Source organism: Cyprinus carpio, chromosome A1, assembly GCF_018340385.1.
Source record: "Cyprinus carpio isolate SPL01 chromosome A1, ASM1834038v1, whole genome shotgun sequence".
Classification (NCBI taxonomy): domain Eukaryota; kingdom Metazoa; phylum Chordata; class Actinopteri; order Cypriniformes; family Cyprinidae; genus Cyprinus; species Cyprinus carpio.
In genome coordinates, this window is record NC_056572.1 from 28,701,550 (window position 1) to 28,715,121 (window position 13,572).

A 13,572-nucleotide genomic window follows, 5' to 3' on the forward strand; every position below is an offset into this window, starting at 1 on the left:
TAGCACTGAATATTTTAGTGGGATTTTTTTGTTGTTGTTTTGTTTTTTTTGTTTTTTGAGATGGCAGAATTAAGCAACCGTTTCACTGCCAACCACCCCTGCAACACTTTACACAGACTGTATACAATAGGGGTTCAAAAAGAAAATGAGAAACAATCTTTGGTCGAAAACTAATCAGACCAAAGTAAACAGAAAGAAACCTTAAAAGAACAGAGATGAATGAAGAAAGTGTAGGGGAGAGCAGTAATGCTATAAATAAAAACTGAAAAATATTCTAACTTTACATGTTTAGGGTCGGTAAGATTTTTTTATGTTTTTGAAAGAAGCCTCTTACACTCAAGGCTGCATTTATTTGATCAAAAATAAAGTAAAAACAGTATTATTGTGAAATATTATTACCATATGTTTTCTAGTTTATATATTTTAAAATTTAATTTAATTTATTCCTGTGATGGCAAAGCGGAATTTTCAGCATCATTACTCCAGTCTTTAGTGTCACATAATCCTTCAGAAATCATTCTAATGCTGATTTGCTGCTCATGTAGCTATTATTATGTTGAAAACAGTTGTGCTGCTAAATATTTTGTTGAAAAATATATTGCAAAAAGATTTATATACAGGTTTGGTCATATAGTTTTGAAACAACTAGATGGATGGTAAGTAAATATGACAAAATATTTGGGGTGAACCATCTATTAGTTAAAATTTCAATGTAATTTTCTTTTCTTTTTTTGTTGTAATTGTGTTCAAGATTAATTAAATGATACATAATTTTAAATGTAGTTGTTTTGGGCTTGATAATGTAAAACCTGCGATGGGCTACAGTATACAGTACACAACTAGAACTGACTCAACTAGACAAGCGGAAAGGTGAGTCTGACGTCTGTTCAGCTGAAATTGGCACATGAAGAATACACAGAGGGAACCCAGCATACGTGTGCCACAACTGTTCATATTAAAGTCTGGATGAGAGGTACATTTTAATTTGTTACTGTTTTTTCAATTTTCAAGATTGTCTTTTTGGGGTTTAAAGTTTATTACATTAAAATATGAATTAGAGAGCATATAATTATTGAGTCTATGTGACTGAAGGTAACACCGCACTTTGTGTGTAACAATATCCAGTTTGATTAGGTAATAGATTTAACTGACGCAGGTAATGATTGCTGATATGTCAACAGTGTTTGTGTGGGGATTGTTGTGATTTTTTTTGTTTGTTGTTTGGTTGATTGATGAGCAAAAACCCAAAAGTGTTACGATTATCCTCCTCTTCCATGTTTGCATATGCCTAGAGTTAATCAAAGGAGGGGACAGGCAGACAGACAGAAAGAGGGAAAACTAGACGCAGAAGAGAGAGAGAGGGAGGGAGAGGCTGGGCTCCCACTGTTGTTCCATTCGGCTTCCTAATCCTGCTCTGCCTCCAGCATTCAATTAACTCTTCACCAGCAGATCAAATGACTGGCTAAAAGAGAGTGTGACCGAGCCTAAATGCTAATTAATACTTAGGAATCAATGCCCCTCAATACTAAATGTCAAATAATAGTACATGAGAGAACAGAGCAGTTCATATGAAAAGCTCACTTTTTTATTGTGATGGATATTTCTAAGATGAAAATAACAGCCGAGCCAGTATAGACACGTGGGCGCAGGCTGAATGTCAGAGGAGACATAATGGGGAAAGAAAAGTGAAAGGTGCTCTGTGCCAGACGCTTCAGCGAGAAGCTACAGCTGACCCACATTACCAATAATGTACTCTCTTTTTCTCTGTTGTTGTCCATTTGTCACTCTCACTCATTCTTTCTCCAGGAAGTGTTACAGGTACAGAACGGCTATAATAAAATGTTGCTCTATCTAGGACTCTCTTTGCACCTGGTTTTAGGATTCATCTCAGCTGATCCAATCACAAACGACCAGATGAGACGGATCATCAGATACCCCTGCCTTTCAAATGCATCTCCTGTGACCACTTTTGATTGCATTTTGAGGGGGGGGAATGTACTGTAAGGGCTGTAAATAGATTATAAATCTTTAACTAATAAATTGTTTTATATTTTTGCTGATTAATTGTTTTATTTTAAGTAATTAATTATATATAACATTGACATTTGTAATCATTAATATAAATTCCACACTGAAATGAATCGACAAATTATGTAATATATAAAAGGAAGATTTTATGCATTATATTTACATTATATTTATGTAAATTTAAAATAAATGTTAAGTACATTTTAAAGTGCCCCATTATGCTTTTTCGGATATTTTCTTAAATGTAGTGTATAATATAGTTGTTTGTGAATGTAAAAGGGTTTTCAAATATCAAAGTGCAACAACAGGAGTTATTGCCTCCCAAAAGAAAGAACCAATTCTGAAGTGCCTGAAACATGTTGTCGTTAATCTACATGTTTCAACACATTTGCATAATGCTCTTCACTGGCTGCCCGCAAACAATGTGTGCTTGGGCCCGCCCTCAAACACTGTAGCTGTTCATGTTGTTAGCATGTCTAGAAGAAACTGTTTTCTGCAAAAGCAAAATGCCCTTACATGTTCTCCCAAAGGATGAGGATGTGAAGAGTCAGTGGTTAAAATTAATTTTACAGTGACACAGTATAACTCCAACCTTTCATTGTGTTCAAAAACAATAATATTGTGAAAATTATTTTAAAAAAAACCTTTAAAATATATTTTTTCTATTTAAACATATTTTAAAATGTCATTTATTCCACTGTGATGGTAAAGCTGAATTTTCTGTCTCTTCAGTGTCAAAAGAGCCTACAGAAATAAATCTAATATGCTAATTTGCTGCTCAATAAACATTTCTTATTATTATCAATGTTGAAAATGCTCAATATTTTTGTAGAAAACGTGATAGATGTTTTTCAGTATTCTTTGATGAATACAGAGTGCAAAAAATAGCATTTATTTACAATAGAAATCTTTTGTAATAGTATAAATTGCTGTACTGTTATTTTACTACCCTTGCTGAACAAAAGTTTTCATTTCTTTCAAAAGAAAAAAATCTTACCGACCCCAAATTTTTCAACAGTACTGTAAAATCCAGGATGGAAATGTTGCTATGAAAATAGCACCTGTTATCCCAAAATACTACATTAAGAACTATATATAGATCAAGTAATCCATTTTCCATTATCACAACTAGTAATTTAAAAATCTGTCTCCGACAGTACCTACAACATCTAACACCAACCATGGTGTGTATGTACTGTATGCGTGAACAGTATGTTTGTGCACCTGTCTAGGGCTCTTTACCCTTTTCAAAACACTCCATTAGTTCAGAAACCCTCCTGAGCAGGTGTGGTAAGTGTATGTATGCTGGCAAGACTGCCTGTGTATGTGTATGATTGCAGACCCCAGATGTCAGTGTTTGAACCCTGGCGCCCCGCTAGGCCTGACTCACCTCAGCACCTCATTGGGGTTTCCTGACTTGCTGCCTTTCTTGTCAGGTGTGCCGTGGCATCCAGACTTAAGCAGCGTGTGAGGACCCCGATCCAGCATCATTGTGGAGGTTGCCATGGCAATTATGGCTACAGCATCACGCACTCGAGCCTCCAGTCCGTAGTCCCATTCATCGTAGGAAACAGAGATCAAACCTGAGATACAGGAAGTGTAAATTCAGTATATACAATCATCTAAAAAAAGTGTGTAGTTTTTTAGCTAAATATTTCTATATAGCTTTATTCATTTTAATTTGAAATGCGACAAGTAAATTTAGGCATTACAACATTATAATGTACAGTACAGTATGAAAAATGTATATTATTTATATTATTTAGTTAACCATACTCCAATAACATTTATTTATATCTATGAAATGTTTACATCCAGTGTGTCTGTGTGTGTAGTATATGTATATAGAGAGAGTATATATTAATATATTAATATAATAAATATTCCATAGTTGTAAATAAATGGGTTTATTTCCCATGAAGTTCAATGTTTTTTTAATCCAATCCTTCTTTTCTTACCTGTTGGAAAGACGCTGGGTACATTATCTGCATCCCCTGTCACCAGAGATGGTACGATCCAGGTGTAACCATAACCAGTGAGGCCGACAGAATGGGCCACCTCGAAAATGGTCATGGCTTCTTCTTTTGTGCAGTACAGTAGTATAACAGGACTTTGGAGCTTCTTCATCTGGTTCTGGATCTTTGAGTCACCATCATCTACTGACATGTCCAACAGCAGCACCTCTTCCAGCTCCCAGCCAACAAAACTGTTCTCGACGGTACTCCGGATCTGGATGAAGGCAAAACAGACAGAGAAAGATTAAAAAACAGCATGTCCTGTAACAGCCTCCTGCTGCCTCCAGCTCTCCCGAAATGGTTCACTTTTGTTCTCTAGATATATTAAGTTTAAAAAGAAAACTGGCAAAAAGACAATGAGAGATAGAAAGGGAAAGCTAAATTTTTGTTTAAAGGAATAAATGAAAACACTAATCATAAAAGTGAAATTCCCATCATGCGCTTCTTCCAGATAACAGCCCAGCAAACATTTTTTGATCTCTGTGATTTGTAAAAAGAAGCAAACCTAACCCACATTTCAAAATGCACAGAACTGCTCTGCACTGCTCTGCTCTGTCTGAGGAGACAGAGTGAAATTAAACTGCATTTCCTCATAACAAATTGTTCAAACACGAGTCCATAGAGATGCTTTCCATTATAATCTACTGCAGTCAGAACTAGAGGGAGATGAAATTATCGTACCCACAATTCTGATGATGCATATTTCTGTATGCCAATTTGACAGACTTGCAAACTGCACTGACAGTATCATTACACACATGCAGTCAAGTGTAGTGTGAGCATGCAGTACCACAGGGGTAAACCTACAAAAAATGACTGTGAAAAATGTACATTTTCATTTTTGGGTCCCTTTTGATTATTTTTCTAATAATACTCTAATTTGTATTCATATTTTATTTTATTTCAGAATTATTTCAGTTGCTGAATTATTTTTTTTTTTTTAATAATTACACTTTAAGTTAAATGTAACAACACTGATTTATACTATAATTATATGGCGATAACCAAAAAAAATGGTTTGGTATTAAAATTGAACCAAAACTACACTAAAATCAATAGTTTTAAATGCTAGAAGTGAATTTAGGCAACATTACATAAATGTACATTATAAAAAATGGACATTATGTTGAGATTTTATAAAGATCAGTGAGTTTTAGATGGTGGCGAAATGTAAAAACATGAGAAATGAGCGTGCATATTCAATATAGTCCACCAACGGCTGATCAGTTTGCTGATAAATGATATTTTCCTTATACACTGTGAATTCCTCATTTAAATACCAAGGTATTTCCACGATCATTTACAAAACGCAAAGTAAGAGAATAAAATTGTGTAGGTACTGTGGCATAGCAGGCTATTGCAGAAGATGAAGGGCCAAATAGGAGGCACAAGAAAACAGATCTTAGTGTGGCTGGAGAGGAGAGTATAGCACTGGACACAATTTGTTCAAGCTTTTGGAATCGTCTGAACCATTGTTCCTCCCCCAGCAGACAACAACACAAAGCCTGGCACTGGTCTCACTGGTAGAGCATCAAAAACCTGCCTGCTATACACCTGCAAGAACATCAAGAGCCTGCTGCATGAGCCTCCTCAATAAGCAGAGCATCCTCTGGACCTCTACTGGGCTCTGCTTGCATTGCCCTGGGGTCGCGCCGATTTGGGGAATTACTGAAAGTACAGCAGAAATCAAAGAACGCAATCCTGACCATTGCACTGTGCATTTAAGAACTTTATCCACAGCACTGTGGGACAGACAAATTTAGGAGGTCTGTGACCACAGCTGACTATAAGTTGAAGCTATTGCTTCCCAGTTGAGGCAATGTACAGTGGTATATAACAAACATTTCTATATTCACTATACACATTTCTAAAGCAGTGTTATTTATATAATATTGCAGTTTTTAAAAAAATTATTATTAACTTTTTTTGTTTTATTTTCAGTTATTTTAATTTACTTTTTAGTCATTTTGATATGAGTAGTATTTAGGTTGAATTTATTTTTATTTCAGTTTACCAAATGTTTTTAATAGTTCTAGTTTTAGTTTACAATAAATAACCCTGTTAAGAGGCTGTTTTTGCTGGCATGAATTAAAGGGTCAACACTACTATTAGGGGCTCGTATACAAGGCTAAAGCCATATATTATGAGAGAGGTGTGATGTATAAACAGAAAGATGGTTACAGGCAAAATTCCACCAGTCATCATTTACTCACCCTCATGTCATTCTGAACCCGTTTGACTTTCTATCTTGCGTGCAGCCTCTTTTCTGTTGTCACATGGGTTGAGAATGACATACAGGCCAGTAAATGTTAATGATGACACAATTTTTATTTATGAGTGAACTATGCCTTGAAATCAGAAACAATAAGACATGAAATTGGAGAGGAAAGTAGTTCCTATATGAGCGACGTATACTGAAAGTAGGTGAAAGGACATGTGTATTAGTTTTGACAGGAGCCCCAGCATACAGAAGACATAGGAGAGGAAGAGATTATTAGTTGAGACAGGAGCATAGGCAAACTCCTGATGATGAAAGAGACTCGAACTGCAGCTGCTGGCACCCCAGCGGGAGTTAGAACGCCGGTATTAGGGTGTGAACCGAACCAGCTAGAGTTTCAAGAATTAGGGGCAGTGAAGCAAACAGCAGTCTGGGGTTTCACGAGATCCCCATCTCAATTTGGCCAAATTGGTTTAGCTCTGGATAGGTGATTGGAGATATGTTTCTCTCACCCACTCAAAACACAACAGAAATCACCTAGCAACTCCTGGAACTACCCAGAACACCCTAGCAACCACACAGCAACATGCTAAAAACATGCAGAACATCTTAGCAACCACATAGCAATGCTATTTTCTGCACCACTCCAAATTTCTTCACAAATAAAGTTCAGATAACAATTGTTAAACTCTCAGTGTTAAACATAACTTTAAAATAAAAAATTAAAGTAACAACAACAATTCACATACATACAATACTGTTCAGAAGTTCAGGGTTGATAAACTTTTTTTCAAGAAAGTAATACTTTTATTCAGCAAGAACACATTAAATTGATCAAAAGTGACAGCAAAGACTTTTATAGTCACAAAGATTTCTATTGCAAATAAATATTGTTCTTTCTATTCAAGAATCCTGAAAAAATGTAGCACGATTTCCCTCAAAAATATTATGCATCATTATTATTCATTATTATTACTATAATTATTAATAATAATAATAAAAAATGTTTTATTACCAATATTGATAACAATAAAACATTGTAATAAAATAAATTACATTTGAAAACATTTTTAATATTATTTCACAATATAAATTTTGCTGTGTTTTAACGAATGCAGCCTTGGTGAGCATAAGAGATTTTTGCAAAAAACATTTAGAAATCTTACATTTTGAACAGTAGTGTATATATTTAGCTAACATGTGATCTATGTTTGATGGGTTCCTGCAGTCTTCTAAGCTTAATATGAAATAACACCTGAACTGAACTGACATCAGAACTCATATGTTTTATTTTTAATTTTACTTGAATCATGCACACACACAGACAGGCTTGGATGAAGACATAAAACCTGACCTGACGTACAGTGTATTACTATATGTGTATTATCAGAGCAGGCCGCACAACTCCTTGTCCAAGCTCTTTTTCTCTCCAGACTGGACTATTGTAATGCTATCTTGCAGGGCCTACCGGCATTTATCAAGCCTCTGCAACTGATCCAGAATGCAGCAGCGAGAGTGGTCTTTAACGAGCCAAAGAAAGCCCATGTCACACCTCTCTTCATCAGTTTGCACTGGCTGCCAATTGCATCAAATTCAAGGTACTGATGTTTGCCTACAAGACAACCACTGGTGCTGCACCAATATACTCAATAAACTACACCAATATACACCAATAAACTCGCTAGTTCAGACTTATGTGCCTTTCCAGAAGCTCGCTCTAATTTATATCTACATATATATATATTTTTTTAAATCTCACCCGATTGACAAAGTCCTGGTATCCAGGGTAGTAGGTGGTGACGATGGAGAATATGTACCAGTCATATTCCTCCATTATGTTAAGCATGACAGAGGCTTGCTGCTCTATAGAGGGACCAAACTGGAAGAACATGGAATGATCATCCTGCAAAAAACAAAGAAAAACGCATGCATGAGAACAGAAGAATCAAGGGGAATCACATTATAATAGGATATCAGTAGGTTATAGTTATAATTCATACCGGTTTTCAGCAGTACATAGAGTATGTCAAAGAGAGAGATGAGAATCTGCTTGCTCAATCATTTTTTTTAAACCCAGCTCATTTATTCTTGTATAATTCTTGCAGACAAACTGACAAATCCAAAGTTAAGTATAATTTTTTTCTTTTCACCACAGTTACCTGTTTAAGTTTGGATAAAGGGAACAAGGATCAGGAGAAAGAGGGTAGAGAAATATGAACCGAACCCAGCAGCATCTAACATCTGCTGCATCAAAGCATGTGACTGTGAAGCGAGACACATTTTTCTTCCTTAACATCTAAATGACCACTTCACTCCTGAAACAAATGTTACATCCCAGGCAGTTCAAATATAAAAATGAAATGTCCACAGTACACTGATGATGAATGATTTGAAGATTTCAGATGCTTATAATAAGCATGTCGATGAACTCTTCACATCTAATATGCATACACTGATGCGTGTGTGTGTGTGTGTGAGAGAGTGTGTGCATGTGTGTAAGCTGTCAGTAGCAAATAGGCCAAAATGTTTTAAAGCTATGCACACATGTGACAGTGCACACGAATGCATACACACTGATGTACATATAGGTCTGTACATGCTTGTAAATGATTGTTCTGTGTGCCCTCATGTGTGAAGTCGGTCGTGGGCGTTTGCCATGTTAGTCATGCCGCGTGGCGAAATCTCTCTTTCCGGTCTCCATGCTCTACTCAACATCAAAGCCGACCCCCATGGGGTCCGAGATGGACTGATCCATTACCTTGATTCGGCTTTAATGAGGTAACAACACTGATGGGGCTGTGGGGAGGGGGGCTTAGGTTGTTAATCTAACAGTTGTAGTATAATGTTTTATGTATGTGTTTATATATTCTTGTTTTGTAGAGTTTCACTAAATGTTTAATGTGTGCTTGATTTGCCAGTGTGTATGTGTGTCTCTGCCTTCTTCTATTCATTTACGTGCCCCCAATATTAATTTCCTGTCTTAATTCCTCCTCTTCCCCTTTGGAGTTGATCCCATCAGAGATGTAGAACTCCAATCATGGGGTCAGGAAGATTTCTTTTTCTTTTTTGGAAAGAAATCAGCACTTTTACTCACCAAGCAAGAATTAAACTGATCACAAATGACAGTAAAGATATAATGTTACAAAAGATTTCCATTTCTATTTCTATGTCTATAAGATTTCTAAAAATGCTGTTAACTTTCTATTCATCAAAGAAACCTGTAAAAATGTGTATATCAGTTTCCATGAAAATATTCAACAGCACAGTTGTTTTTAACATTGGTAAAAAAAGAGTGTTTCCCTCGATTAAATCTAGGGACCTTGTATCGACGATTAGATGGTAGAAGCACAAATTCATTATATAACACATGACTGGGATTAGAAACAATATTCTTGGCCAGCCTTAAGAGGTTCTTATGATAAGAAAGTTCATATAACTTCTCAAGAGGCTGTCCTACTATCTTTGAGCAGATTTGTATTGCACTTTTAAGGCAGTTTTAGTTTGTTATTTAGAGTATCATTTCATTAAAAAATAATTTCATATTTCCATATTAATAAAAAAAATTTTAATACCCATTTAAAACCCATTAATCTCATGCTATTATTTATGCAATTGCAATTGCAGTGTAAATCCATTCATGCCACCTCTGAGCTGCAATAAACTGTCTGTAGATATATAAGCATTAATTCAGATGCAGAAAAAATAGCTGTTTTTTTTTTACACTTTTCTCATTTAACACAATAGTGACTTTAACTTTTTTTTAACCATTCAACCATTACCATGTTTTGCCCCTTTAAAATATAATAATAATAATAATAATAATAATAATAATAATAATAAAAATCCTTTGCAACGACATGCCAGTCTTATATCAGCATTACATTTGTTTTCTGGGAAGCACCTTGTAGTTTCATAACCTTGAGCAACTCTTGTAACGTCAAAAACTGTACAAATACAATATAATAAAATAATAATAATAATCTAGTTTATAATTCTACTACATCCCAAAAAGGAGAGAAATCTATCAAGGTCGACCACACATGCTTATTTTACTGACAGTTTCTGTTAGTCAATAGAATAAATGTTCAGTCAACCCATTCCAGATTCCAAGTTGTCATTTTCCTTGCAAAAACGACAAGACACCGACAACACCAGTTTACACTGCTCACACTTCAGATACACCTTCACTGTGATGCACATGTGAAATGCAAGCTAATTGCCTCCCATTTTGACTTTACATTTAACACACACACATATAATATAGGATACCATGTGTCAGATTTGTTTTCCGGATCATGCCTCTCTAATCCGTCGTTCTACACTTCTGCTCCTCACCCCCTCCCTGTCATCAGTCTCCCTCGCTCCATTTCTCCTCTTCATCCGTTCCGAGTCTATTCATCTCAAAATGAGCGATCACAGACACATGCACTGCACATGCAAGTGAATTAGCAGACTCCCATTCCTCTATCGCCTGTTTAGCACAATGGAGTGGCCAACCTAGCCATCCACCATACTCAGTACAGCCCCACATGAGCAGCAGGGAGCTAATCCAGACCCTACATTACTATCCTCTCACTACTTTCCTCCCGTCCTCTTCAATAATGGAGACTAGTGTCCTGGAGAGGCAGTTTATAAGCAAAGCATCTTTAATATTCGAATGCGAGGCATAAAATAAGTTTCCCACTAACTCTTGACTGCTGGGAGGGGATAACAGCTGAGCTCCTGCCATCGACGATACCGCACCAGAACAGCATGTCATTAAGAGAGGAAGGCGAGAGATTTAGAAATGAAGAATCAGGTCCGTTGAGGAAAGCATGCATCTAAATTCAAGTGATTCATCAGCTGATCTACCATGATGGATCTAGTATCAGACTGATTGGAAATAAGGCCGTTTAGCAGCCAGAAATCCTAAGAGAGAGATGCCTGTGTGTTGCTTCAAGAGAGCAACCACACATTTGAGCTGTTTTTTATATTCTTTCTTTTATATTCATTCATTCATTCACTATTATTTATTTGATTATTTTGTTATTCCATTTAATCATAGAAATATTTATAATAATCATTTAAACAATTTATTTACCCCTTTTATTTATTCATTCATTGATCGTTCGTTTTACATAGGCTATTATTAAATGTTATGTTATTTTTTACACTTGTTTAATTTTATGAATGTGTGGTTTCAAAGGATATGTGTCTTTACGTGTAAGAGAAAGTCTCCATTTCAAGGTTTTTAATGCCACGTGTTGATGGTTCGAAGCTGTAATTTTCCATTATTATAGCTTGTGGTATAATCACACTTGTTGGATTTGTGCTGGTCAAATGAAGTTTGACGTAGCATTGGAACTGAACTATTTAATAAACCTATTTTTTTATTTTTATTACTTTATCTCTTACTTTTTACTCTAACTAGCCTTCCTCTGATTGTCTCTTTGGTGTTTTGGGTACTATACAAAATGCGATGAAACACTGATTTCTAATCTAATTGGCATTTTATTAAACATTGATACTTGATAAAAAAAATAAAAAATGTGATAACATTCATTTTCAATAAAATTCCACTTACGGACTACAGTGTATGTTGTCATATGAACAACCAGCTCATACAAGTCGTCATTCTTCTGTAACAGTAATGTCAACATTCACAGTTTTCACTTTATGTACACTGATAAATATGATTATTCTGATATGACGTACCATTAGGATACACCTGCAGTCTGTTCATAGCCTGACCAAGGAAAGTTCTTTTCTAGAAATGCATTAAATTAAAATAAAATCTTTTTGAGGTTTTTATCAGAAGTACTATCTTAGACAATGCTTTTTCTATATTCAGTACTGATTGAAACTCAACCAGAGAGCAACTTCTGTGATTTTCTACAACAATAAAAAAGAGGCCCTTCCAGCGAGTAGTGCTCCAAAATCTATTACTTAACACAGACTATAGACAGGTTTGAATAAAAAAAAATTAGATGAGAAAAAGAACAGACATGGAGAGAGGAAGTAGAAAGAGAGAAATGAAAAGGAGGAGAGAAAGAGAGCGAGATAAAATGAGAGTCAGGAGTCCAGAATTCTTAATTTGATTTCTTCGTATCTTCTGAGTAAAGTTGATGTACCATTACCTCCGTCACTAAAGACAGCTCCTCTCCTCTACAACTGTGTTGACAAGATAGTTTAGATTCAACCCTTCAGAACTCCAGTAACATTAGCACAGCCAAACAGAGCTTGTGCTGAGCCGTGGAGAGGGAGACAGAGACTCGCTCTCCAGAAGGTCACTCGCAGCATTAACAGCCTCTACTGCTGCTGGCTTGTTAAGCATGGCAGCAATCACGGAGCTACAGAGAAAAAGAGAGCACAACCTTGATCGCTGAAGATAAAACATTTATTGAAATTAAAGTGTACAGATACACTTAGGATCAAAGAGGGAAAAAACAATGCGGTAGTAAGAAAAAAATAATTGCACAGAATAATTGAAAAGATTATTAAAAATAATTGTCTCAATTATACAACCCCCTCGACAAAGTATAATTACTGTAGACTAAAAGTGAACCCTTATATATAATAGATGGACACTTAATGTTACAATAGACAGAAAGATAGAATGATAGAGCCTTAGATACTGTAGACTGATAAAGGTCTACAGACAGACAGACAGACAGACAGACAGATAGATAGATGATAGATAGATAGATAGATAGATAGATAGATAGATAGATAGATAGATAGATAGATAGATAGATAGATAGATAGATAGATAGATAGATAGATAGATAGATAGATAGATAGATAGATAGATAGATAGATAGAAACCTGATTCCAAAAAAGTTGGGACACTGTACAAATTGTGAGTAAAAAAGGAATGGAATAATTTACAAATCTCATAAACTTATATTTTATTCACAATAGAATATAGATAACATATCAAATGTTGAAAGTGAGGCATTTTGAAATGTCATGCCAAATATTGGCTCATTTTGGATTTCATGAGAGCTACACATTCCAAAAAAGTTGGGACAGGTAGTAATAAGAGGCCGGAAAAGTTAAATGTACATATAAGGAAGAGCTGGAGGACCAATTTGCAACTTATTAGGTCAATTGGCAACATGATTGGGTATAAAAAGAGCCTCTCAGAGTGGCAGTGTCTCTCAGAAGTCAAGATGGGCAGAGGATCACCAATTCCCACAATGCTGCGGCGAAAAATAGTGGAGTAATATCAGAAAGGAGTTTCTCATAGAAAAATTGCAAAGAGTTTGAAGTTATCATCATCTATAGTGCATAATATCATCCAAAGATTCAGAGAATCTGGAACAATCTCTG

At 35.6% G+C, this 13,572-nt stretch overlaps 1 protein-coding gene across 4 annotated transcripts in view; it reads right to left on the reverse strand.

Annotated features, from left to right (window-relative positions):
- Positions 1-13,572, reverse strand: part of LOC109062622 (glutamate receptor ionotropic, NMDA 2B-like) — a 98,821-nt gene that overhangs the window by 31,328 nt on the left and 53,921 nt on the right. For all 4 annotated transcript variants that reach the window (XM_042760687.1, XM_042760703.1, XM_042760711.1 and 1 more), the window contains exons 4-6: positions 8,021-8,164; positions 3,987-4,257; positions 3,419-3,611 (exon numbers count right to left, since the gene is read on the reverse strand). In XM_042760687.1, the coding sequence (XP_042616621.1) occupies positions 3,419-3,611; positions 3,987-4,257; positions 8,021-8,164 (608 nt within the window). The remainder of the gene's footprint in view (positions 1-3,418; positions 3,612-3,986; positions 4,258-8,020; positions 8,165-13,572) is intronic.